At 46.7% G+C, this 26168-nt stretch overlaps 1 protein-coding gene across 2 annotated transcripts in view; it reads right to left on the minus strand.

The window, feature by feature from the left end:
• Window positions 1-26168, minus strand: part of DAGLA (diacylglycerol lipase alpha) — a 96076-nt gene that overhangs the window by 40411 nt on the left and 29497 nt on the right. For both annotated transcript variants that reach the window (XM_073573979.1, XM_073573980.1), the window contains exon 2: window positions 20273-20410. In XM_073573979.1, coding sequence (XP_073430080.1) covers window positions 20273-20367 — 95 coding nt within the window. In that variant the 5' untranslated portion in view covers window positions 20368-20410. The remainder of the gene's footprint in view (window positions 1-20272; window positions 20411-26168) is intronic.

A 26168-nucleotide genomic window follows, 5' to 3' on the forward strand; every position in this document is an offset into this window, starting at 1 on the left:
ACCTGAACCCAATCGAGATGGTTTGGGGTGAGCTGGACCGCAGAGTGAAGGCAAAAGGGCCAACAAGTGCTAAGCATCTCTGGGAACTCCTTCAAGACTGTTGGAAGACCATTTCTGGTGACTACCACTTGAAGTTCATCAAGAGAATGCCAAGAGTGTGCAAAGCAGTAATCAAAGCAAAAGGTGGCTACTTTGAAGAATCTAGAATATAAGACATATTTTCAGTTGTTTCACACTTTAATTATATAATTCCACATGTGTTAATTCATTGTTTTGATGCCTTCAGAATTAAATCTACAATTTTCATAGTCATGAAAATAAAGAAAACTCTTTGAATGAGAAGGTGTGTCCAAACTTTGGTCTGTACCGTATACATGTATACAGTGTATTACATATTTACAATTTATTACAGTTTTTTGTGTTCTAAAGTTGTATTCCAATAAATAGATATTATGTTCTATCTAAATATCTTGATTATTGGATCATAGAAATGATTAAATGTCTGATGTTCACATTGTACTACAATAAATTTTTCACTTAACCCCTTACCTACAATTGACGTAATATTCCGTCCATGTGACCATGGACCTAATTACCATGGACGGAATATTACGTCATCGCGATCAACGGCGCCCACGTGGTGAGCGCCGCTGATCGCGGCCGAGTGTCAGCTAATTATCATAGCTGACACCCGGCACAATGTGTCAGGGGCGGTCACGGACCGCCCCTGACACGTTAACCCCTTGCACACCGCGATCAAACGCGATCGCGGTGTACCGGGGGTTAAAGGGAAGCATCGGCAGGGAGGGGGCTCCCTCCGTGCTTCCCTGAGCCCCCCACGGCAGCGCAATGTGCAGCGCTGCTGCGGGGGGCTCTTTCCCTACAGGCCCCCGGATCCAAGATGGCGACGGGGGCCTGCAGGGAGCTGACTTCCTCACTGCCTGCAAAGCGCAGGCATGAGGAAGTCTGCAGCAGTGCCTGTGACAGATCGCTGATCTGTCACAGTGATCTGTGATGTGACAGATCAGCGATCTGTCACAGGACAGTGATGTCCCACCTGGGACAGGGTAATAAAGTAAAAAAAAAAAAAAAAAAAAAAAGTGTTAAAAATAATTTAAAAAAAAAAAAAAAAAAAATCGCTAAATAAATTAGTAAAAAAAAAAAAAAAAAAAAAAAAATTCCCCAATAAATCCATTTTTTCAAAATAAAAAAAACCAAAAACAATAAAAGTACACATATTTGGTATCGCCGCGTCCGTAATGACCTGCCCTATAAAACTGTCCCATTAGTTAACCCCTTTAGCGAACCCCTTAAAAAATAAAAATAAAAAACGAAGCAAAAAATAATGATTTATTATCATACCACCGAACAAAAAGTGCAATAACGCGCGATCAAATAGACGCATATAAATATGCATGGTAGCGCTGAAAACGTCATCTTGTCCCGCAAAAAACGAGCCGCCATACAGCATCATCCGCAAAAAAATAAAAAAGTTATACCTCGCAGAATAAAGCGATACAAAAATAATTATTTTTTATATAAAATTGTTTTCATTGCAAAAAACCGACAAAACATAAAAAAACAACCTAAATGAGGTATCGCTGTAACCGTACTGACCCGAAGAATAAAAACGCGTTATCAATTTTACCGCACGCGGAACGGTGTAAACGCACCCCCCAAAAGAAATTCATGAAACGCTGGTTTTTGTTCATTCTGCGTCCCAAAAATCGGAATAAAAAGCGATCAAAAAATGTCACGTGCCCGAAAATGGTACCAATAAAAACGTCAACTCGTCCCGCAAAAAATAAGACCTCACATGACTCGGTGGGTCAAAATACGGAAAAATTATAGCTCACAATATGTGGTGATGCAAAAACTATTTTTACAATAAAAAGCGTCTTTTAGCGTGCGACAGCCGCCAAACATAAAAACCGCCATAAATAGTAAATCAAACCCCCCGTTATCACCCCCCTTAGTTAGGGAAAAATAATAAAACTAAAAGAAAATGTATTTATTTCCATTTTCCCGCTAGGGTTAGGGTAGGGCTAGGGTTAGGGCTAGGGTTAGGGCTAGGGTTAGGGCTAGGGTTAGGGCTAGGGTTAGGGCTAGGGTTAGGGCTAGGGTTAGGGTTAGGGCTAGGGTTAGGGCTAGGGCTCAGATTAGGGTTAGGGGTGTGTTGAGGTTAGGGTTGGAGTTATAATTGGGGGTTTCCACTGTTTGGGCACATCAGGTGCTCTCCAAAGGCAACATGGCGTCTGATCTCAATTCCAGCCAATTCTGCATTGAAAAAGCCAAATGGTGCTCCTTCCCTTCCAAGCTCTGCCATGTGCCCAAACAGTGTTTTACCCCCACATGTAGGGTATCAGCCTACTCAGGACAAATTACAAAACAACTTTTGGGGTCCAATTTCTCCTGTTACCCTTAGGAAAATAAAAAATTGGGGGCAAAAATATAATTTTGTGGAAAAAAATGTTTTTTTTATTTTCACGCCCAGGCGTTATAAACTTCTGTGAAGCACTTGGGGGTTCAAAGTGCTCTCCACACATCTAGATAAGCTCCGTGGGGGGTCTAGTTTCCAAAATGGGGTCACTTGTGGGGAGTTTCAATAGTTTAGGTACATCAGGGGCTCTCCAAACGCACATGACACCCGCATACCAATCCATCAAAGTCTGCATTCCAAAACGTCACTACTTCCCTTCCGAGCCCCGACGTGTGCCCATACAGTAGTTTTCTCCCACATATGAGGTATCAGCGTACTCAGGACAAATTGGACAACAACTTTTGGGGTCCAATTTCTCCTGTTACCCTTGGGAAAATAAAAAAAATGGGGACTAAAAGATGATGTTTGTTGAAAAAATACGATATTTTTATTTTCACGCTCGGTCGTTATAAACTTCTGTGAAGCACTGGGGGGTTCAAAGTGCTCACCACACATCTAGATAAGTTCATTAGGGGGTCTAGTTTCCAAAATGGGGTCACTTGTGGGGGGTTTCCACTGTTTAGGTACATCAGGGGCTCTCCAAACGCAACATGACACCTGCAGACCATTCCATCAAAGTCTGCATTCCAAAACGTCACTACTTCCCTTCCGAGCCCCGACGTGTGCCCATACAGTAGTTTTCTCCCACATATGAGGTATCAGCGTACTCAGGACAAATTGGACAACAACTTTTGGGGTCCAATTTCTCCTGTTACCCTTGGGAAAATAAAAAAATGGGGACTAAAAGATCATGTTTGTGGAAAAAATACGATTTTTTTATTTTCACGCCCGGATGTTATAAACTTCAGTGAAGCACTGGGGGGTTCAAAGTGCTCACCACACATCTAGATAAGTTCCTTGGGGGGTCTAGATTCCAAAATGGTGTCATTTGTGGGGGGTTTCCACTGTTTTGGTACATCAGGGGTTTTCCAATCGCGACATGGTGTCCGATCTCAATTCTAGCCAAAAACGTCAAATGGCGCTGCTTCCCTTCCGAGCTCTGCTATGCGCCCAAATAGTCATTTACACCCACATATGGGGTATCAGCGTACTCAGGACAAATTGCACAATAACTTTTAGGGTCCTGTTACCCTTGGAAAAATAAAAATTGGGGGTGAAAAGATCATTTTTGTGGAAAAAATATGATTTTTTAATTGTACCGCTGTACGTTATAAACTTCTGTGAAGCCCTTGTGGGTTCAAAATTCTCACCACATATCTAGATAAGTTCCTTGGGGGGTCTAGTTTCCAAAATGGGGTCACTTGGGGGGGTTTCCATTGTTTAGGTACATCAGGGGCTCGCCAAACGTGACATGGCGTCCGATCTGAATTCCAGCCAATTTTGCATTGAAAAAGTCAAACGGCTCTCCTTCCATTCTGAGCTCTGCCATGCGCCGAAACAGTGGTTCCCCCCACATATCAGGTATTAGCGTACTCAGGACAAATTGCACAATAACTTTTGCAGTCCAATTTCTCCTGTTACCCTTGGTAAAATAAAGAAAATTGAACCTGAAGTATTTTTTTTGTGAAAAAAAGTTAAATGTTCATTTTTTTTTAATATTCAAAAAATTCCTGTGACGCACCTAAAGGGTTAATAAACTTCTTGAATGTGGTTTTAAGCACCTTAACCCCTTCATGACCCAGCCTATTTTGACCTTAATGACCTGGCCATTTTTTGCAATTCTGACCAGTGTCCTTTTATGAGGTAATAACTCTGGAACGCTTCAACGCATCCTAGCGATTCTGAGATTGTTTTTTCGTGACATATTGGGCTTCATGTTAGTGGTAAATTTAGATCGATAATTTTTGCGTTTATTTGTGAAAAAATCAGAAATTTGGCGAAAATTGTGAAAATTTCGCAATTTTCAAATTTTGAATTTTTATTCTGTTAAACTAGAGAGTTATGTGACACAAAATAGTTACTAAATAACATTTCCCACATGTCTACTTTACATCAGCACAATTTTGGAAGCAAAATATTTTTTTGTTAGGAAGTTATAAGGGTTAAAAGTTGACCAGCGATTTCTCATTTTTACAACAAAATTTACAAAACCATTTTTTTTAGGGACCACCTCACATTTGAAGTTACTTTGAGGGGTCTATATGGTAGAAAATACCCAAAAGTGACACCATTCTAAAAACTGCACCCCTCAAGCTACTCAAAACTACATTCAAGAAGATTATTAACCCTTTAGGTGTTTCACAGGAACTAAAGCAACATGGAAGGAAAAAAAGGACATTTTAATTTTTCCAACAAAAATTTTCTTTCAGCATCAATTTTTTCATTTTTCACATGGGCAACAGGATAAAATGGATCCTAAAATTTGTTGGGCAATTTCCCCTGAGTACACCGATACCTCATATGTGGTCAAAAACCACTGTTTGGGCGCACGGCAGGGCTCAGAAGGGAAGGAGCGCCATTTGACTTTTTGAATGGAAAATATGCTGGAATATTTAGCGCTTGCCATGTCGCGTTTGGAGAGTCGCTGTGTGCCTAAACACTGGAGCTCCCCCACAAGTGACCCCATTTTGGAAACTAGACCCCCCAAGGAACTTATCTAGATGCATAGTGATCACTTTGAACCCCCAGGTGCTTCTCAAATTGATCCGTAAAAAAAAAAAAAGGTACTTTTTTTCACAAAAATTTTCTTTTAGCCTCAGTTTTTTCATTTTCACATGGGCAACAGGATAAAATGGATCCTAAAATTTGTTGGGCAATTTCTCCTGAGTACACCGATACCTCATATGTGGTCATAAACCACTGTTTGGGTGCACGGCAGGGCCCGGAAGGGAAGGAGCGCCATTTGACTTTTTGAATGGAAAATTAGCTCCAATCGTTATCGGACACCATGTCGCGTTTGGAGAGCCCCTGTGTACCTAAACATTGGAGCTCCCCCACAAGTGACACAATTTTGGAACCTAGACCCCTTAAGGAACTTATCTAGATGTGTAGTGAGCACTTTGAACCCCCAAGTGCTTCACAAAAGTTTATAACATAGAGCAGTGAAAATAAAAAATCATTTTTTTTCCTCAAAAATGATTTTTTAGCACGCTATTTTTTATTTTCACAAGGGTAACAGGAGAAATTGAACCAAAAAAGTTGTTGTCCAGATTGTCCTGAATACGCTGGTACCCCATATGTGGGGGGCCACTGTTTGGGTGCACGGCAGGGCGCAGAAGGGAATGAGCGCCATTTGACTTTTTGAAATGAAAATTAGCTCCAATCGTTAGCGGACACCATGTCGTGTTTGGAGAGCCCCTGTGTGCCTAAACTTTGGAGCTCCCCCACAAATGACCCCATTTTGGAAACTAGACCCCCTAAGGAACTTATCTAGATGCATAGTGAGCACTTTGAACCCCCAAGTGCTTCACAGAAGTTTATAATGCAGAGACGTGAAAATGAAAAAATCATTTTTTTCCACAAAAATAATTTTTTAGCCCCCAATTTTTTATTTTCCCAAGGGTAACACGAGAAATTAGTCCCCAAAAGTTGTTGTGCAATTTTTCCTGAGTACGCTGATACCTCATATGTTCGGGTAAACCACTGTTTGGGCACACGTCAGGGCTTGGAAGGGAGGGAGCACCGTTTGACTTTTTGAACGCAAAATTGGCTGGAATCAATGGTTGCACCATGTCGCGTTTAGAGACCCCCTGATGTGCCTAAACAGTGGAAACCCCTCAATTCTAACTCCAACCCTAACCCCAACACACCCCTAACCACAGCCCTAACCCTAACACATCCCTAACCACAAGCCTAACCCTAATTCCAACGCTAACCCTAATTCCAACCCTAACCCTAACCCTCTTTCCAACCCTAACCCTCTTTCCAATCCTAACCCTAACCCTCTTTCCAATCCTAACCCTCTTTCCAACCCTAACCCTCTTTCCAACCCTTACCCTCTTTCAAACCCTAACCCTCTTTCCAACCCTAACCCTAACCCTCTTTCCAACCCTAACCCTCTTTCCAACCCTAACCCTCTTTCCAACCCTAACCCTAACCCTCTTTTCAACCTTAACCCTAACCCTCTTTTCAACCCTAACCCTAACCCTCTTTTCAACCCTAACCCTAACCCTCTTTTCAACCCTAACCCTAACCCTAATGGAAAAATAAAAATAATTTCTTTATTTTATTAGTGGTGCCTACCTATGGGGGTGATAATCGGGGGGTTATTTACTTTTTCTTTCATTTTGATCACTGTGAGAGTGATCAAAATGAAAGAATTGAATCTGCAGCCGGCAGATTCGGGCGGGCGCACTGCGCATGCGCCCGCCATTTTCTAAGATGGCGGCGCCCATGAACCGGACCCGCCGGACACCGGGAGCGACGGGGGGACTTAGAAGGTGCCGGGGGAGGTGAGATGGGGTGAGGGGGGGATCGGAAGCTGGCGGGGAGCGAAGGGAATGGGAGGGGGGCAGATCATGACAGCGGCGGCAGATCGCCGCTGTCATTCAGTTGCGGGGGGGGGGCGATCGCCAGTGGGGGGGGTGGAATCGGTGTCTCCAGCCATGTCCGATGCTACAGCAGCATCGGCCATGGCTGGATTGTAATATTTCATCAATTTTCATTGATGAAATATTACTATCGCTCTGATTGGCTGTTTCACTTTTAACAGCCAATCAGAGCGATCGTAGCCACGTGGGGGCGAAGCCACGCCCCCTGTGGCGAAGAACAAAGCCCCCTGTATCTGCGGGTCGGGTGACCTTTCAGTGACCTAGGTCACCCGACCCGCAGGGGGGCTTTAAAGTCATGACGCCACATAGGCGTCATGGGTCGTTCTGGCACGACTTTTCATGACGCCTACGTGGCGTCAAAGGTCGTGAAGGGGTTAAGGGGTGCAGTTTTTAGAATGGTGTCACTTTTGGGTATTTTCTATCATATAGACCCCTCAAAGTGGCTTCAAATGTGAAGTGGTCCCTAAAAATAAAATGGTGTTGCAAAAATGAGAAATCGCTGGTCAATTTTTAACCCTTATAACTTCCTAACAAAAAAAAATTTTGGTTCCAAAATTGTGCTGATGTAAAGTAAACATGTGGGAAATGTTATGTATTAAGTTTTTTGTGTGCCGTATCGCTGTGATTTAAGGGCATAAAAATTCAAAGTTGGAAAATTGCGAAATTTTCAAAATTTTCGCCAAATTTCCGTTTTTTTCACAAATAAACGCAAGTTATTTGAATGCAATTTTACCACTAACATGAAGTACAATATGTCACGAGAAAACAATGTCAGAATCACCGGGATCCATGAAAGCGTTCCAGAGTTATGACCTCATAAAGGTACAGTGGTCAGAATTGTAAAAATTGGCCCGGTAGTTAACGTGCAAACCACCCTTGGTAGTGAAGGGGTTAAATATAAGCAATATATGTGGGAGTCGGAGTCGGTGTAAGGGAAATTGAGGAGTCGGAGTCGCAGGTTTGGCTTACCGACTCCACAGCCCTGGTGATAAATACAGGAGTGGTGACGGGTTTCAATTAGGCTACTTTCACACATCAGGTTTTCGGCGTCAGGCGCGATCCGGCGTCGTGCCGGAATGCCGGATCCGGCAAATGTTTTGTAAAACCTGAAGTGCCGGATCCGTCTTGTTCTTGACAGACAAAACCGGATCCGTCTCATCCGGTTCATCCGTTTTTCTATCCGTTTTTCGACGGATTACGCCGGATCCGGTTTTTAAAATTGACCCTTGTGGCCTTCCGAACGGGATTGGCTACTGGAAAACTAGATATAGCATGTTCCTACAGCCCTTCTTTGACAGGTTGTAGAGAAGAAAGTGCAGGTTGGAGAGAAGAGCAAGTTACTGGCGAAGATGGATGTTGTCATTGGAAATATTACCACTAGAAGTTCTGTGACGGTTTCAGGGACAATTTTCCACTATACTTTATGTCACCTCAAGGCAGAGTACACTGGGATGACAGAGTGTGAGAGATTTTTGCCCTAAACTTGTGTACCTTCTGGACCAACAGTATATACCTTTGCCAACCAAAGTTGGCTATCTTGTCATGGTCTTACTGTTTTTACCTTTAGGCCACAGGTGTGTACCTGGTTGTGTTTTATGCAAAGTATTTCACCTTTTAACAAAAGTTGTGTACATTGGTAGGAAATCACCAACAATAAACACAACTTTTTCGGTGAAATACTTTGCTTCAAACACAACCAGGAACACAACTGTGGCAAAAAGCTAAAATTTACCCACAGTTATACCTGGTTTTGAATACCTTTTTACCTTTGAAATACCCTGTATTTAACCTTTTTTTAAAACATAGTTCGCCGCAGAAAGAAATGACAGACAACCATTGTGAAACGATAATTTAACTTTTATTTAAATTTTTTTTTTTTTGTAAAATGTTTTTAAAGTGCAAAAAACTTTTTTAATAAAGGTTTTAAACCCAATGGGCATTTTTATTACAAAAAACACACATTACAATTCTGTGTACTGTGGGGTGGAAATACTGCTGGAGGGGCTGCGGGACACTTCGACACTGGGTGTGTGGAGAGAGGACTGGGATCGTGGTGGGGAAGGAACAGTTAGAGGTGAAGGTGTGGAAAAAACTACAGAATGGGTGGACATGTGGGAAGCAGAAGAGGTGGTGGGTGGTGGAGTGGAGGGTTGGGCAGGGACTGTAGGAGCAGATGATGTTGATGGAAAGTTGTATGGGGAAGGAGTTTGGTACGGGGAAGGAGTTTGGTACGGGGAAGGAGTTTGGTACGGGGAAGGAGTTTGGTACGGGGAAGGAGTTTGGTACGGGGAAGGAGTTTGGTACGGGGAAGGAGTTTGGTACGGGGAAGGAGTTTGGTACGGGGAAGGAGTTTGGTACGGGGAAGGAGTTTGGTACGGGGAAGGAGTTTGGTACGGGGAAGGAGTTTGGTACGGGGAAGGAGTTTGGTACGGGGCAGGTTGCTGGAAGTGGGGAGATGACTGGTACTGGGGAGGTTGCTGGTACTGGGCAGGTTGCTGGTATGTAGTAGGAGGGGGAGGATGGAAAGTGGCTGGAGGGGGTGCAGATGTAATAGGAGGGGGAGGATGGAAAGTGGCTGGAGGGGGTGCAGGTGGAGGAACTACAGTGGTGGGAGGTGGAGGTTGGGAGGTAACCTGCTGTAGAGCACCGTGGCACGAATGCATTACATGCATCTGCTGGGTAGGAGATAGTGTTGCCATGCGCTCCACAACAGACCTGAAAAAGGTGTGGTTTGGCGAAGATCTTGCTTCTGAATGCATGGTTTGCAGAAGTGTCTTCACCTCCAGAATGCTGGAGTTGATCTGCTGAAAGCCTGCGGAGATTTGCTCTGACAAGACTTTGAGACAGTTCTGGAAAGATGCATTCAGATGCAATAACTCTTGCGCATAACTCTTTTCCTGACCCCTCTGCCGCTGCCGCCCAGTACCCGCAGGTGTACTAGAGGCGGCAGGGGCAGAAGGGTGGGGTAAAGGGAAAGCGATCTCCTCACCAGCAGCTTCATGTAATGTAGGCGGCCACGATGCTCCTGTGCTGGTGGATGGGACAGATGGGTCGAATGTGTGGGAAGGTGCAGATGTACCGGGGTGGTCGAAGTGTCCCTCGGTGCCGGTCTCCTCAGGGATCGCCTCAGAAGGGTCCAATCGTGCAGGCTCCCGAGTGCTGCTCACCGTGCTGTGGAATAAAGAGAAAAAAAAAAAATTAAAATACTGACATGGTATGGCCCTGGCTGAAAAAAAAAAAGTTACATCTAACATTTTTTTTCACATGTGGTGTGTAATATTTACCTTCTGGTGAGCATTGTTTCCCGGAGGAACGACAGGGCTTGTGCGTACTTGTACTTGCTCCTGCGTCCTCCAGATCCACTCGGGGCCCGCATCTCTTTATTGAACTCCTTCTTGAAACGATCCCTCACAGACCGCCACCGATTCACAATTCTGTTCCCTGAAACGAGAAAGGAGTGGTTAGTATACAACATCAGTGTTTCACAAACTCCAGTCCTCATGGTCCCCAGGGGTCATGTTTTCAGGATTTCCATAGTAAATAGAAATCCTGAACACATGATCCGTGGGGACCACGAGGACTGGAGTTCGGGAAACACTGGTTTACATCAAGCAACCGTTACTGTATATACTTACGCTCTTTAATCTGGGCCCGAGCTTCGAGGTCCTCCCAGCGGCCCACAAGGAGAGAACAGATTTCCTCCCAGAGTCGTCGGGTAATGATCAGGTCAGCGTGGCGGCGGTCAGCCATATTCCAGAGCGGCTCCCTTTCTCTGACGAGATCGATGAGGCGGTCCACATCAATCCCTCCATCCTCACCGTCAGAGTCGGGAGCACGCTGTGAAGGCTGTTAAAGAAGAAGACAAAAATAACATAATTAGCCTCCACAAAAGAAATGAAATAAAAAGTGCAAAAAAACAAAGCAAAAATATTTATACTTACACGCTGGTGACCGCCGCGTTGCTGTCGCCGACGACCCTGGGAGGCACTGCGAGGACCTCTTGGCCGAGCACCAGATTGGGAAGACTAGAGAAGAAAACAAAAAATGTTATGTCTTTGGATGTAGGCATTTGTTTGCTGTGTGTGGTCTGCAGAACATTGTTTTCTATGTGTTGTGTGTAGTGTGATGTTGTGTTTCTGCGTTTGATGCAAAAAACTTACGAATTGTGAGCCCACTCCAGGTGTCTGTCCACCCCTTCCTTCTTCTGGGAGCTCCTCTTCATCTTGTGATTCCTGTTTTGAAATAAAAGGCAATGAATAGACATATATTACAGAGATGATGGATTTTGGAAATAAAAACTTACCGTCAAACGCTGACGATGCGAGGGAGGGCTCCCAGAAGAAGATGTGCTGTCCTGTTGATGGCCAGACTCCATGGCTGTGGGTATTGCTGCTGCCAGTGATGCCATTTCTGCTGCTGCTGCTGCTGAATCTCTTTGGCGGCTGCTGAATAAAGAGAAACAAAGGGCCAATGAATATCTTGATATTCCATGGCCCTAGTTTGGAGGAATGGGGGATTTGATAATTACCGTCTCACATCTGCTTCTGGACTCCCCTCCCGTTCAGCATGCTGCTCCATTTGGGGTGGTGCTGATGGTGCTGCTGCTGCAGATGTCTGCTGCCTTCTCCTGCTCCTGGTTCTTGGCTTGGGTGGCATGTTGGGTGTGGCTGAGGGTCCCATTGTCTTGCTTTTATATATCTCCTGTGGGCAGAGCTACTGAGCATGCTCAGACCAAAAAAAACGGATCCGGCGCATTGCGGCGCTCATAGGCTTTCATTGTGTGAAAAAGCCGGACGCGCCGGATCCGGCGGGTACGGCTTTTTCGCCAGAGACAAAAAACGTTACAGTAGACGTTTTTTCCAAACGCCGGATCGCGACACATTGCGACACATTGCCGGATCCGGCGAAAACCGGATGAAACGCATGGCCATCCGGCGCGATCCGGCGCAAATGCAAGTCAATGGGGGGGGGGGGGAAACCGGATCCGGCATTGCATTTCGCCGGATCCGGTTTCTGTCAAAAGCGCCGGATCGCGCCTGACGGCGAAAACCTGATGTGTGAAAGAGGCCTAACACTACTTTTCCTCCTGGTTTTGGTTAACAAATACTAATGTAAAAAACTGATAAAAGATGGATTTTTGGTTCTTACCGTAAAATCTCTTTCTTGGAGCCTTCATTGGGGGACACAGAATACCATGGGTGTATGCTGCTGCTGCTAGGAGGCTGACACTATGCAAAAATAATAAAATTAGCTCCTCCCCGGCAGTATACACCCACCGACAGGCACCAAGCACCTCAGTTGGTGAAAAAGCAGTAGGAGAAGCAACGAGAAAAAAACTCGAACAATATGTACCAACCCAACAGGGGACTCTAAGACCCAACACGGTACAACTGAAACAGGGAGGGTGCTGTGTCCCCCAATGAAGGCTCCAAGAAAGAGATTTTACGGTAAGAACCAAAAATCCATCTTTCTTTATCGCCTTATTGGGGGGACACAGAATACCATGGGACGTCCCAAAGCAGTCCCAAGGGTGGGAACAGCAAAAAGGAACGAAAGTAACCGAAAGGCTCAGGTCGGCCGGTGAGCCACCGCCGCCTGCAGAACCTTCCTACCAACCACAGCATCAGACGAGGCCTGGGTATGAACCCTGTAGAACCTCGTGAAGGTGTGCAAAGATGACCAGGTTGCAGCCTTGCAAATTTGCATGGCCGAGGCCTGGTGACGAGCAGCCCACGAAGCCGCCACAGCCCGGGTGGAATGAGCTCTTACTCCCGGAGGGGGCCGCTTTTCCTGAAGACGATACGCTTCCAGAATGGTAGAACGAATCCAGCGAGCGATCGTGGATTTGGAAGCCGGAAGGCCCTTCTGGCGACCTTCAGAGATGATTAGCAAGGAATCGGACAGACGGGAGGAAGAGGTCCTGGCAAGATAGACACGCAGGGCTCTAACTACGTCCAGTTTGTGGAGAGACTTCTCAAGAGGATGAGATGGAGCCGGACAAAAAGAAGGAAGGACGATATCCTCATTGATATGGAAAGCGGAAACCACCTTTGGAAGAAAAGAAGGAACGGGCCTGAGGACGGCTTTGTCCTGATGGAGAATGAGGTAAGGGGAACGACATGACAAGGCCGCCAATTCAGAAACTCTTCTGATGGAGGAAATGGCGATCAAAAAGGTGACCTTCCAAGAGAGAAGGGACAAAGGAATGTCCTGGAGAGGCTCGAACGGCGCCTTCTGGAGCGCGCTAAGAACGAGGTTGAGATCCCACGGGTCTATTGGCGAATGATGAGGGGGAGCCACGTGGGAAACCCCTTGTAGAAAGGTTTTGACCTGTGGTAGAGAAGCTAGCTCTCTTTGGAAGAGGATAGAGAGAGCGGAAACCTGGCCCTTGAGCGTACTGAGGGACAGACCCGCGTCTAACCCAGCTTGAAGAAACCCTAGGATAGACGGGATAGAAAAAGACATTGGGAAGACTCTTCTATCATCGCACCAACGGAAAAAAGCCTTCCAGTACCTATAGTAAATGCGGGAAGAGGCTGGTTTCCTGGCTCTGATCATAGTTTGAATAACCTGACTGGACAGACCTGATTCCTTTAGAATTGCGGTCTCAATGGCCATGCCGTCAAACTCAGAGACTGAGAATTCTCGTGGTAAAGGGGGCCTTGCGAGAGAAGGTCTGGACGGTCCGGAAGCCTCCAGGGAACGTCCGCGAGCATGTTGACCAGTTCCGCGTACCAAGGCCGTCTTGGCCAATCTGGAGCAACTAGAATCACTGGTACGCCTTCCGATTTTATCTTTTTGACCACCCGAGGGATCAATGCCAGAGGCGGGAACAGATACGGAAGTTGAAACTGGGACCACGGAGTCACCAGTGCGTCGCATGCGACGGCTAGAGGGTCCCTGGACCTGGCTACGAACTGCGGCACCTTGTGGTTCATCCGAGATGCCATGAGATCGACATCCGGGGTGCCCCAACGGTCGCATATCTGAGAGAAAACCGCGGGGTGCAGGGACCATTCGCCGGACGCTAGGCCCTGGCGACTCAAAGTCAGCTGCCCAATTTTCCACCCCTGGAATATGGACGGCGGAGATTGTCGGAACGTAACGTTCTGCCCAGCGGAATATCTTGGCCACTTCTGACATTACCTGTTTGCTGCGCGTGCCCCCCTGATGGTTTATGTACGCCACGGCCGTGGCGTTGTCCGACTGAATGCGGACCGGCTTGCCGGAGAGGAGGGGCTGCCAGTGAAGAAGGGCCAGGAAAATCGCCCTGATCTCCAAAAGATTGATTGGAAGGAGAGACTCCTGTGGCTTCCAGCGTCCTTGGGCCGCTTTCTGATGGAACACGGCTCCCCATCCTAGAAGGCTCGCATCGGTGGTGATGATTTGCCACTGAGGCGGAAGGAAGGACCTCCCTTGGAGAACTGACGCTGGCCGTAGCCACCAAGTGAGAGACTGCCTCACTCTGAGAGGAAGCCGAATAGGACGGTCCAAGGACATCGTGGTCTTGTCCCAGGCTGAAAGCAGAGACAGCTGGAGAGGGCGAAGGTGATACTGCGCAAAGGGCACTGCCTCTATGGAGGCCACCATCTTCCCCAGGACCTTCATGCCGAACCGAATGGGAATGGGAACAGGCCTCTTGAGAGTTTTGATGCCCTTGGACAGAGTTGTAAATTTTTCCTTTGGAAGAAAAACACGGGCTAGCTCCGTGTCGAATTCCATACCCAGAAAGGTCAGACGCTGGGTGGGGACCAGAATGGACTTCTCCTTGTTGACTAGCCAACCTAGGCGGCTGAGAGTGTCCAGGGTTATCTGAAGGCTCCGGAGACAGTCCTGGCGAGACGAACCCTTGATCAAAAGATCGCCCAGATAAGGGATGATGAGGATCCCTCTGGAGCGAAGGATGGCCATCACAGTCGCCATCACCTTCGTGAAAACCCGGGGCGCTGAAGCCAGGCCGAAAGGAAGAGCTGTGAACTGAAAGTGGTCTCCCTGAAACGCAAATCGAAGATACTTCTGATGTTGCACACATATTGGAATGTGGAGATAGGCATCCCAAATGTCCACCGAGCAGAGAAATTCCCCGGGCTCCATGGAAGCAATCACCGACCGAAGAGACTCCATCCTGAAATGAAGAATCTTCACGTGGCGATTGAGCAATTTGAGGTCCAGAATAGGACGAAGAGAGCCGTCTTTCTTCGGGACTACAAAGAGATTGGAGTAGAACCCGGAAAACCGTTCGTCTGAGGGAACGGGAACAATGACTCCGGCGGAAAGAAGGGAGGAAATGGCCTGCAGAAAACCCGGAATCTGGGCCCGCTGTCGCGGAGGCCGAGACCGGAAAAACCGTCTGTTCGGGAGTGAAGCAAATTCGATTTTGTAACCGGATGCGACGAGTTCTCTGACCCAAGCGTCGTCTACAACGGACAGCCAAGCATCCGCGAAAAAGGAAAGTCTGCCGCCCACCCTGGAAGAAATTCCAGGTGGGGGTGACCCGTCACTTAGACGAAAATCTGCCGGAATTGGCTCCTGCAGATCTGGAATATTGTCCTCTAGATCTCCAGCGAGGAGCGGGTTTGTAGGAAGGTTTCCTCTGATCCCGCTCCCTGGTGGCAGGCGGCCGATCCTGTTGAGTGGCTCTCTCCGTGGCAGAGAAGGGACGAAAAGGCCTGAATGGTCGAAACCCCCTTCTGTTGAAGGGACGTTTTGGTCGAGACTGGGGAAGCGAAGTACTTTTGCCTCCAGTGGCATCGGAAATTATCTGATCCAGCTTTGCTCCAAAGAGCCTAGAGCCATGGAATGGCAGATTGGTAAGCGACTTTTTCGAAGTAGTGTCCGCATTCCATGACTTTAGCCAAAGGACTCGGCGTACAGCTACTATGTTGCTGTTAGCCCTTGCTACGCAGCCGGCTGCGTCCAAGGAGGCGGCCAAAAGGTATTTTCCCGCCTGGTTAATCTGATCTGCAAGATCTGCCAATTCGTCTTGAGGAGCTGACGCTAAGATGCCTCTGCGAAGGATTTTTGCCCAAGCGGAAATGACCTTCGCCACCCAGGCGGATGCGAAAATAGGGCAGAGAGAGGCGCCAGATGCCTCAAAGATAGACTTAGCCAGAGATTCAATCTGCCTGTCAGTAGGATCTTTGAGCGACGCCCCGTCTGGCAGAGAGAGCACCGTTTTAGAGGCTATCCGGGATACTGGAGGATCTACCTCTGGAGCCTTGGACCACTTTGAGAGCAGTTCTGCGTCAAAGGGGTACAGAACGTCCAAATACTTGCGGCCTGAGAAACGTTGCTCAGGGCGCTCCCAGTGTTTGGCTAAGGTAGTATTGAAATCGTTGTGATTGGGAAAGGTTCGGGACGGAGGTCTGGCTCGTCTAAGGACAACCGAGCTTTCCTGAGCTGAAGCCTCATCCTGTTTAAGTTTTAGTGTTTGGAAGATAGCTGCAAGAAGACTATCGACCATGTCCCGCGTTTTAGAAACGCTGTTCCCCTCAGAGCTAGCTTCCGAATGAGAATCATCGCCTGACTGAAGGCTGTCATCTGAGGAAGGAGAAGGAGGCCTGGGAGCGGAAGGGCCCTGCGAGCTCGAGGACGAAGTGGACAGAGCCCGCTTCCTAGAAGACCTTCCCCGTCTGTCTCTCTGAAGGTCGCGGTCAGGTGCGGACGACTCACCCCGAGAGGTGGTCGGGGCAGAGGTGGCTGAGGATAGCTGAGGTAATCGTTCTAAAACCTGGACCAGCGACTGTGATACTTTTGTCAAGTCAGAAACAGACTGTGACATTGTAACGGCCCACTCCGGGGGGAGAGAGGAGGGAAGAGCGCCCTCCGCCCGGGACTCTGTGCGCTCCTGAGATGCTGACATATTGGAAGGACTGCAGGGGGGGCAGAATGGAGATGACTGACCCGATGCCCACTTCTTTTTACAGCGCGCACAGGCGTAATAGATAGCGGTGGGCCTGAAGCAGAGATCCCCTGAAGGGTTGGGCATAAGTAGACTGCACTGAATGGCCACAGGATTTAAGGAATAACTGCCGAGGAGAGCTAATCTTTGCCTCAGAGCAGAGCCTACCGAGATTCTGTGAGCAGCAGAAAACGCTGAAGTGTCCCCCAAACAGCGCAGGAAGGAGTGAAACAACCAGGAAATCCTTGTGCTGGAGGCTGGGGGCGGAGCTTAGCAGCCGCTCCATGACTGGTTAACAGCGAAGGAGAGGGCATGGCCGAAGGAGGAGGCTGGCATATCAAACGAAAAGGAGCCCTGTGATGGGCTAGTAAAGGCGCGCTGAAAAGAGCGCGCTCAGGAAGGGAGGAGGGAGCACAGCGATGAGGAGACTGTGAGGGAAAGTGAAGACGCCGCAGCCCCATGCCAGCGCCGACATAACGGAGCTGATCTGACAGTGGCCCTGGGAAGTCTGCCTCCCCTGCTTGTGACGCTGTGTGTGAGTGGAGGAATCCCCAGTGTCTCCCTGGGAGTGAGAAGCAAGCGGCGTGAGCGCGCGGCAGGCAGAGAGGGCGGGAAATTCAAAAATTGTGGACTTGAAATCACAAAGGTACAACTTCTGCCATTCACGGAGCTTATGCGGGGCCGGAGGGAATGTACAGGCACTTACCTGACGTCCCTGAAGAGGATGACCACAGGGGCCCACGGGGAAACGGCAGGCCGCTGGGGGGAAGGGAGTCCTCTGTACCCGCATCCTGCAGAAGACGGCTTGAAACACCTGCGATCGCCGTCTTCCTCTCAGCCCTGTCCCGAGAGAGGGGTGAGGAGGGGGATTCGGCAAGGACTAGCCACCTGTCCACAACCCTTATCACCGGAAGGCGATAGGGAAAAGTCCTGCCTGCGGTACTGAGAGTTGCGATGTGGATGACACCACACTGCTCGCTCAGCCGCATGATATGGGAAATCAGGGTGACAACTACACCCTGTTTCCCGATGGAAAATAACCTAAAAGACAAAAGAGGGAAAAATTAAAAAGTTCAGACTAAACCTGAAAAGAAAAATGCGGATCTGGGGAGATCCCGGTCCGCCTCCTACAGACACTAAGCACAAACTGAGGTGCTTGGTGCCTGTCGGTGGGTGTATACTGCCGGGGAGGAGCTAATTTTATTATTTTTGCATAGTCTCAGCCTCCTAGCAGCAGCAGCATACACCCATGGTATTCTGTGTCCCCCAATAAGGCGATAAAGAAATACTGATTGTGTGCACATGGCTTAAAGGAAACCTGTCAGCTCGGAAAACGCTACTTACATGCAGATATTGGGATAATCTACAGGTAAATGGCGTGACAATAATGCCCGGCCACTCTACTAAAGTTCGGCTATCGGGAGAAAACAAACGGGAGCCACCAGCTCTCAGTTAGGCTAGTTTCACATTAGCGTTTTTTGCGCAGCGCATCGGGCGCATAAAAAACGCAAAGAAAAAAGCAAAACAAACCCGTTTTTTTAGCGTCATGCGTACGCTGATGCGTCAAAAAAACGCAGCGTTGCTTGCGTTTTGCATGCGTTTGCGTTTTTTATGCGCATGCGTTTTTAGGTGTAACATTTTTTCCATTGTCTAGAGAACATTCCAGACTTGTTTACCTCAAAAACGCATGCGCAAAAAACGCAAGCGTGCGCAAGACCATGCTCACGCATGCGTTCCCATAGACTTCAATGTGTTGTTTTTGCGCATTCCGTGCGCAAGCGCTTTTTTGACGAGACAGGGCGGACCAAAAAATGCAACATGTTGCGTCTGGCGCGCCTGGCGCGAAAGACAAAAAAATGCATGCGCACGAAAACGCAAGTGTGCGCACGACCATGCGCACATCATGTTAAACATAGGTGTGCAGTGCGCACGATGCGCTGCGCACAAAAGCGCTAATGTGAAACCAGCCTTTTTGGGGCGTGCAGAGAGATACTTCTAAAACTGCTCTGGTAAGCTTTACCCACTGAATAGTAGCTTTGATCAATGGAGACCACTGCTAAAACAAAAAAGTATACGTTAAGTACTTGACTAATCCTCGGAGAGCAGGCAGAGAAGTGTACGGGCCCACAGACTTTCTATTGCTTCCGCTGAAGATGCTTTTCATCGTATCTGCCCTTCTTTTAGCTCTATTAGTGTGGATCACAGAACCCAGACCCCCAACGACTAGACAGTGGCTACAACACAGAACATTAGTTTTAGAATTCCTTTAAACTAGTGATGAGCGAATATACTCGTTGCTTGGGTTTTCCCGAGCATGCTGGGGTGATCTGAGTATTTGGGCGTGCTCAGAGATTTAGTTTCTGTCGCCGTAGCTGCATGATTTGCGGCTGCTAGACAGGCTGAATACATGTGGGGTTTGCCTGTTTGTTAGGAATTCCCAGATATATTCAGGTGTCTAGCAGCCGCAAATCATGCAGCTACAGCGACAGAAACTAAATCTCCGAGCACTCAAATACTTGGAGATCACCCGAGCATGCTCAGGAAATCTCGAGTAACGCGTATACGCGCCCATCATTAGCTATAACCCTTTTTCATTTCCTTTAAATGAACTGTGTGAAAAAAACATCTCTATAAAGGTTGTTAATGAAAACCAATTACAGTTTCGCGTCTTGGGTTGCATTCACACACAGAGGGGCCATTCATAATGGCCGAGTGGTTTTGCAGGTTAAATAGACATTTCCCTGCAAGATTAAGTGACTGTGCAGGGAAACAGTAAAACCACCGCAGAGACAAAAGGCTGCAGTGTTTAAAAGCTGCAGCATGACCGCTATGTGTGAATGCAGACTAAAGCTTGTATATATTACAAGACATTGCTGTGTCAATCCCAATACCTGGCTAGTTATAAGCTCAGTCTCCAGCCTATCCTTCTTTCTTCTTAACCTCACTCTAAGCTTAATTGATAATACGATCAGAACAGAGCTTAGACCGAGCCAACAGCGAGTAAAGCTGTCGGGATTGATACTGAACAGCATTGAGCAGCTCATAATGTACTTAAATACATGCAAGCCCTCTAGAAGCTGATTAAACATCGCCCCCCCCCACAAAAAAAAAAAAATTTCTATATTTCATTTACACACCACAATTATAGCCTTTAATAAATTATTGTTCAGGAAATAAACGTTTATAGCAATGCAACTGCACAACATTTCCCAGGACACAAATGATTGATCATGAGAAATCTCTTTTTGTACATGTTCATCATATCGTGGTCAGATCTTTCTACCCATGGCTGGCTTCAGCTTAGTGATCTTGTGTAGACTTATCCGCTTAGGAGAAAAGCTCTGTCACTTTACACAATCCGTCCTTCGGCCTAAAGATTAACAGGCTCGCCTTCCGAGCACTACAGATTATCAGGGTTAGATGAGAAACCTTCTTACTCACCACGTGCTGTGCAGTACAAAGAGGAAGATTCCCGGTAACACCAAATCATCGCTGCCCACAGACCAGCGCCGGCGGAACACGACAATCCCCGGCATGGTGAGCAGCAGACACTGTGTCACCGCGGCCTGCCTTTACTATCTGTAGGAAAGGGACAAAAAGCGCTATGGTAAATGGAAGCAATATGACAATATTATAGAAGATACAAAAATATACGAGCTAGGGGGCAACCATTATGGCTGCCATGGGGAACTCTACAGGGGGCTTCTGGCAGGGGGTCCTAGAACCCCGAATGGAAGTCCCTCCTCCTATAATGTTACACTTATCAGAAGGATACGGGCCAATGTAAAGATCTAACCAATGAGATCGTCCACATAGCGTTGGAGGAGACATGTTTACCTTCCCTGTGAGCCTAGCAGATATGTTAGTTGTTAAATATTACAGGACTGTATTACTATTAGCCATGACATCACCACTAAAACGAATATCTTCTCCGCAGAGCTTACAATCCGGCCTTTCATAACCGTATGGGACTATACATCTAGCCTCTAATGAAAGTACTGGGCTCTGGCTTCGTCTGCCGCCCCAGGCCATGCCTAGAACAATGGTGAATGTACAGTGAAGTCCTCCAAATAACAAGCGGCCTTTGTTCCTACTCACATCAGCGCCCACCACCATCCATTCCTATCCCCTCCTCGGCTTATTTATAAAGACGCAGCACCTGTGGCCCACGGGCCCGTGACCCACATCCACCGGCCGGGCTTCATGATTTTCGTGTCTTGATCTTTTCTGTTCACCACAGAGCTCTATCTGAGGATCTCTAACCCCGACCAGAAGCCACTACAGCACTGCGGTGTCCCACTTCCTTATACAGATAAGAAGCTCCATCCTAAGATGTGCTACCAGAACTTTGTTCTGCTCGCATGTCGTCACTTAATTTGGGGAAGGCTGTCACCCGTTTTACCCAGGGCTGTGGAGTCGGAGTTGTGCAGTCTGAATCAGTGTCCATTTTGCTGGAGTAGGTATAAAATGGAACGACTCCTAAAATATATAATAAATTGGGTTCAGTAGTTCAGTGCAGGATGTGCTGTAAATATTTTCATAATAATTTGGAAAAGTTAGAAAATGCCCTATAAATGTCTGTTCTGTTCTTGATCTAAGGATCTGGGCTTTTAGCGGACATGAATCTGTGCTGCACTTTATGTACATGCTCAGTAGTGACCAGTGCTGTGGGGTCATAGATGAGATGAATCTGTGCTGCACGTTATGTACATGCTCAGTAGTGAACAGTGCTGTGGAGTCATAGATGAGATGAATCTGTGCTGCACGTTATGTACATGCTCAGTAGTGACCAGTGCTGTGGGGTCATAGATGAGATGAATCTGTGCTGCACTTTATGTACATGCTCAGTAGTGACCAGTGCTGTGGGGTCATAGATGAGATGAATCTGTGCTGCACTTTATGTACATGCTCAGTAGAGACAAGTGCTGTGGGGTCATAGATGAGATGAATCTGTGCTGCACGTTATGTACATGCTCAGTAGTGACCAGTGCTGTGGGGTCATAGATGAGATGAATCTGTGCTGCACTTTATGTACATGCTCAGTAGTGACCAGTGCTGTGGGGTCATAGATGAGATGAATCTGTCCTGCACTTTATGTACATGCTCAGTAGTGACCAGTGCTGTGGAGTCATAGATGAGATGAATCTGTGCTGCACTTTATGTACATGCTCAGTAGTGACCAGTGTTGTGGGGTGATAGATGAGATGAATCTGTGCTGCACGTTATGTACATGCTCAGTAGTGAACAGTGCTGTGGAGTCGTAGATGAGATGAATCTGTACTGCACTTTATGTACATGCTCAGTAGTGACCAGTGCTGTGGGGTCATAGATGAGATGAATCTGTGCTGCATTTTATGCACATGCTCAGTAGTGACCAGTGCTGTGGGGTCATAGATGAGATGAATCTGTGCTGCACGTTATGTACATGCTCAGTAGTGACCAGTGCTGTGGAGTCATAGATGAGATGAATCTGTGCTGCACGTAATGTACATGCTCAGTAGTGACCAGTGCTGTGGGGTCACAGATGAGATGAATCTGTGCTGCACGTTATGTACATGCTCAGTAGTGACCAGTGCTGTGCAGTCATAGATGAGATGAATCTGTGCTGCACTTTATGTACATGCTCAGTAGTGACCAGTGCTGTGGGGTCATAGATGAGATGAATCTGTACTGCACTTTATGTACATGCTCAGTAGAGACCAGTGCTGTGGAGTCATAGATGAGATGAATCTGTGCTGCACTTTATGTACATGCTCAGTAGTGACCAGTGTTGTGGGGTGATAGATGAGATGAATCTGTGCTGCACGTTATGTACATGCTCAGTAGTGAACAGTGCTGTGGAGTCGTAGATGAGATGAATCTGTACTGCACTTTATGTACATGCTTAGTAGTGATCAGTGCTGTGGGGTCATAGATGAGATGAATCTGTGCTGCATTTTATGCACATGCTCAGTAGTGACCAGTGCTGTGGGGTCATAGATGAGATGAATCTGTGCTGCACTTTATGCACATGCTCAGTAGTGACCAGTGCTGTGGGGTCATAGATGAGATGAATCTGTACTGCACTATATGTACATGCTCAGTAGTGACCAGTGCTGTGGAGTCATAGATGAGATGAATCTGTGCTGCACTTTATGCACATGCTCAGTAGTGACCAGTGCTGTGAAGTCATAGATGAGATGAATCTGTGCTGCACTTTATGTACATGCTCAGTAGTGACCAGTGATGTGGGGTCATAGATGAGATCAATCTGTGCTGCGCTTTATGCACATGCTCAGTAGACACCAGTGCTGTGGAGTCATAGATGAGATGAATCTGTGCTGCACTTTATGCACATGCTCAGTAGTGACCAGTGCTGTGAAGTCATAGATGAGATGAATCTGTGCTGCACTTTATGTACATGCTCAGTAGTGACCAGTGCTGTGGGGTCATAGATGAGATGAATCTGTATTGCACTTTATGTACATGCTCAGTAGTGAGGCACTGCTGTGGAGATGGGGGTCAGGGAAATTGAGAAGTCGGAGTGGGAGGTTTGGCTTACCAACTCCAGAGCGCTGATTTTACCACAACTCACTATCTAGGGGGAAGGAGTGAAGAAACTGCTTTTTTTTCTGGCTGGCGAGAGGGGAGAGTTTGTTCAAATTGATTGCAGGACCTGGTCCATCAGCTACGTCAGTAATGTGTGGCCATCAAACAGGAGCCCTAAAAACCGCCAACATCATCTGGAATCTATGGTTTATTTTTTTTTTCTGTTAGCCCGCCCCGTGATAAGTCACAAGAATGCGTTGCGCCGGACCGGATGATCAAAAGAAGCGCCGCAGATGCCGTGATGTAGAAGGCGGTTCTCAAGGCTCCTGTCCGATGTGCACAGATTACCGATGTGGCCAACAGAACAAAATACTGCAAATCAATTTGCACCAACTCTAGTCAAATACAGTGGGTACAGAAAGTATTCAGACCCCTTTAAATTTTTCACTGTTTCATTGCAGCCATTTGGCAAATTCAAAAAAGTTTTTTTTTCATTAATGTACAGTCATGGCCAAAAGTTTAGAGAATGACACAAATATTATATTTTCACATGATCTGCTGCCCTCTGGTTTTTATGTGTGTTTGTCAGATGTTTTTATCACATACAGAAATATAAAATTGCAATCATATTATGAGTAACAAAAGGTTATATTGACAGTTAGAATGAGTTAATGCAGCAAGTCAATACTTGCAGTGTTGACCCTTCTTCTTCAGGACCTCAGCAATTCTCCCTGGCATGCTCTCAATCAACTTCTGGATCAAATCCTGACTGATAGCAGTCCATTCTTGCAAAATCAATGCTTTTATTTTGTCTGAATTTGAAGGTTTTTGTTTATCCACCCGTCACTTGATGATTGACCACAAGTTCTCAATGGGATTAAGATCTGGGGAGTTTCCAGGCCATGGTCCCAAAATCTCTATGTTTTGTTCCCTGAACCATTTAGTTATCACCTTTGCTTTATGGCAAGGTGCTCCATCATGTTGAAAAAGGCATTGTTGATCGCCAAACTGCTCTTGGACGGTTGGGAGAAGTTTCTCTTGGAGGACATTCTGGTACCATTCTTTATTCATGGTTGTGTTTTTAGGCAAGACTGAGAGAGAGCCCATTCCCTTGGCTGAGAAGCCACCCCACACATGAATGGTTTTTTAGGCAAATATTGACTTTGCAAGTAATTGCTGTTAAGCTGATCACTCTTTATAACATTCTGGAGTATATGCAAATTGCCATTAGAAAAAAAATGAAGCAGTAGACTTTGTAAAAATTAATATTTGTGTCATTCTCTAAACTTTTGGCCATGACTGTACACTCTGTACCCCATCTTGACTGAAAAAAAAAAAAAGTAGAATTTTTTGCAAATTTATTAAAAAAAATGAAATATCACATGGTCATAAGCATTCAGACCCTTTCTTAAGACGCTCTCATTTAAGTCCCATGCTGTCCATTTCCTTGTGATCTTCATTGATATGATTCTACTCCTTCATTGGAGTCCAGGTGTGTTTAATTAAACTGATAGGACTTGATTTGTAAAGGCACACACCTGTCTATATAAGACCTCACAGCTCACAGTGCATGTCAGACCAAATGAGAATCATGAGGTCAAAGGAACCGGCCAAGGAGCTCAGAGACAGAATTGTGGCAAGGCACAGATCTGGCCAAGGTTACAAAAGAATTTCTGCAGTACTCAATGTTCCTAAGAGCACAATGGCCTCCATAATCCTTAAATTGGAGAAGTTTGGGGCCATCAGAAGTCTTCCTGGACCTGGCAGTCCTGCCAAACTGAGCAATCATGGGAGAAGAGCCTTGGTGAGAGAGGTAAAGAAGAACCCCAAGATCACTGTGGCGGAGCTCCACAGATGCAGTAGGGAGATGGGAGAAAGTTCCACAAAGTCAACTATCACTGCAGCCCTCCACCAGTCGGGCCTTTATGGCAGAGTAGCCTGACAGAAGCCTCTCCTCCGTGCCAGACATATGAAAGCCCGCATAGAGTTTGCTAAAAAAAAAAAAATGCACGATGGTCTCCCAGACTATGAGAAATAAGATTCTCTGGTCTGATGAGACAAAGATAGAACTTTTGGGTGATAATTCAAAGTGGTATGTGTGGAAAAAAACAGGCACTGCTCATCACCTGCCCAATACAATCCCAACAGTGAAACATGGTGGTGGCAGCATCATGCTATGGGGGTGTTTTTCAGCTGCAGGGACAGGATGACTGGTTGCAATTGAAGGAAACATATGCGGCCAAGTACAGAGTGATCCTGGATGAAAACCTCTGCCAGAGTGCTCTGGACCTCAGGCTTGGCCGAAGGTTTACCTTCCAACAAGACAATGACCCTAAGCACACAGCTACAATAACAAAGGAGTGGCTTCAGAACAACTCTGTGACCATTCTTGACTGGCCCAGCCAGAGCCCTGACCTAAACCCAATTGAGCATCTCTGGAGAGACCTGAAAATGGCTGTCTATCAATATTCATATCCAATCTGATGGAACTGGAGAGGATCTGCAAGGAAGACTGGCAGAGGATCCCCAAATCCAGGTGTGAAAAACTTGTTGCATCATTACCAAGTTGTACTAGCTCAAAAGGGTGCTTCTACTCAATACTGAGGAAAGGGTCTGAATACTTATGACCATGTGATATTTCAGTTTTAAATTTCAACATTTGTTCTTTTTGTTAGTCAAGATGGGGTGTAGTGTACATTAACCTCTTCCCGACCCTCACCATACTAATACTGCTCTGCGGGAACTGCATTTCTGCCCGTAGCAGTACTAGTACTGAGCGCCGCGGTGATCGGGTGCCAGCTGTTCCGGT

This window comes from Dendrobates tinctorius, unplaced genomic scaffold (assembly GCF_039654945.1).
Source record: "Dendrobates tinctorius isolate UK_male_01 unplaced genomic scaffold, ASM3965494v1 ptg000037l, whole genome shotgun sequence".
NCBI classification, from domain to species: Eukaryota; Metazoa; Chordata; class Amphibia; order Anura; family Dendrobatidae; genus Dendrobates; species Dendrobates tinctorius.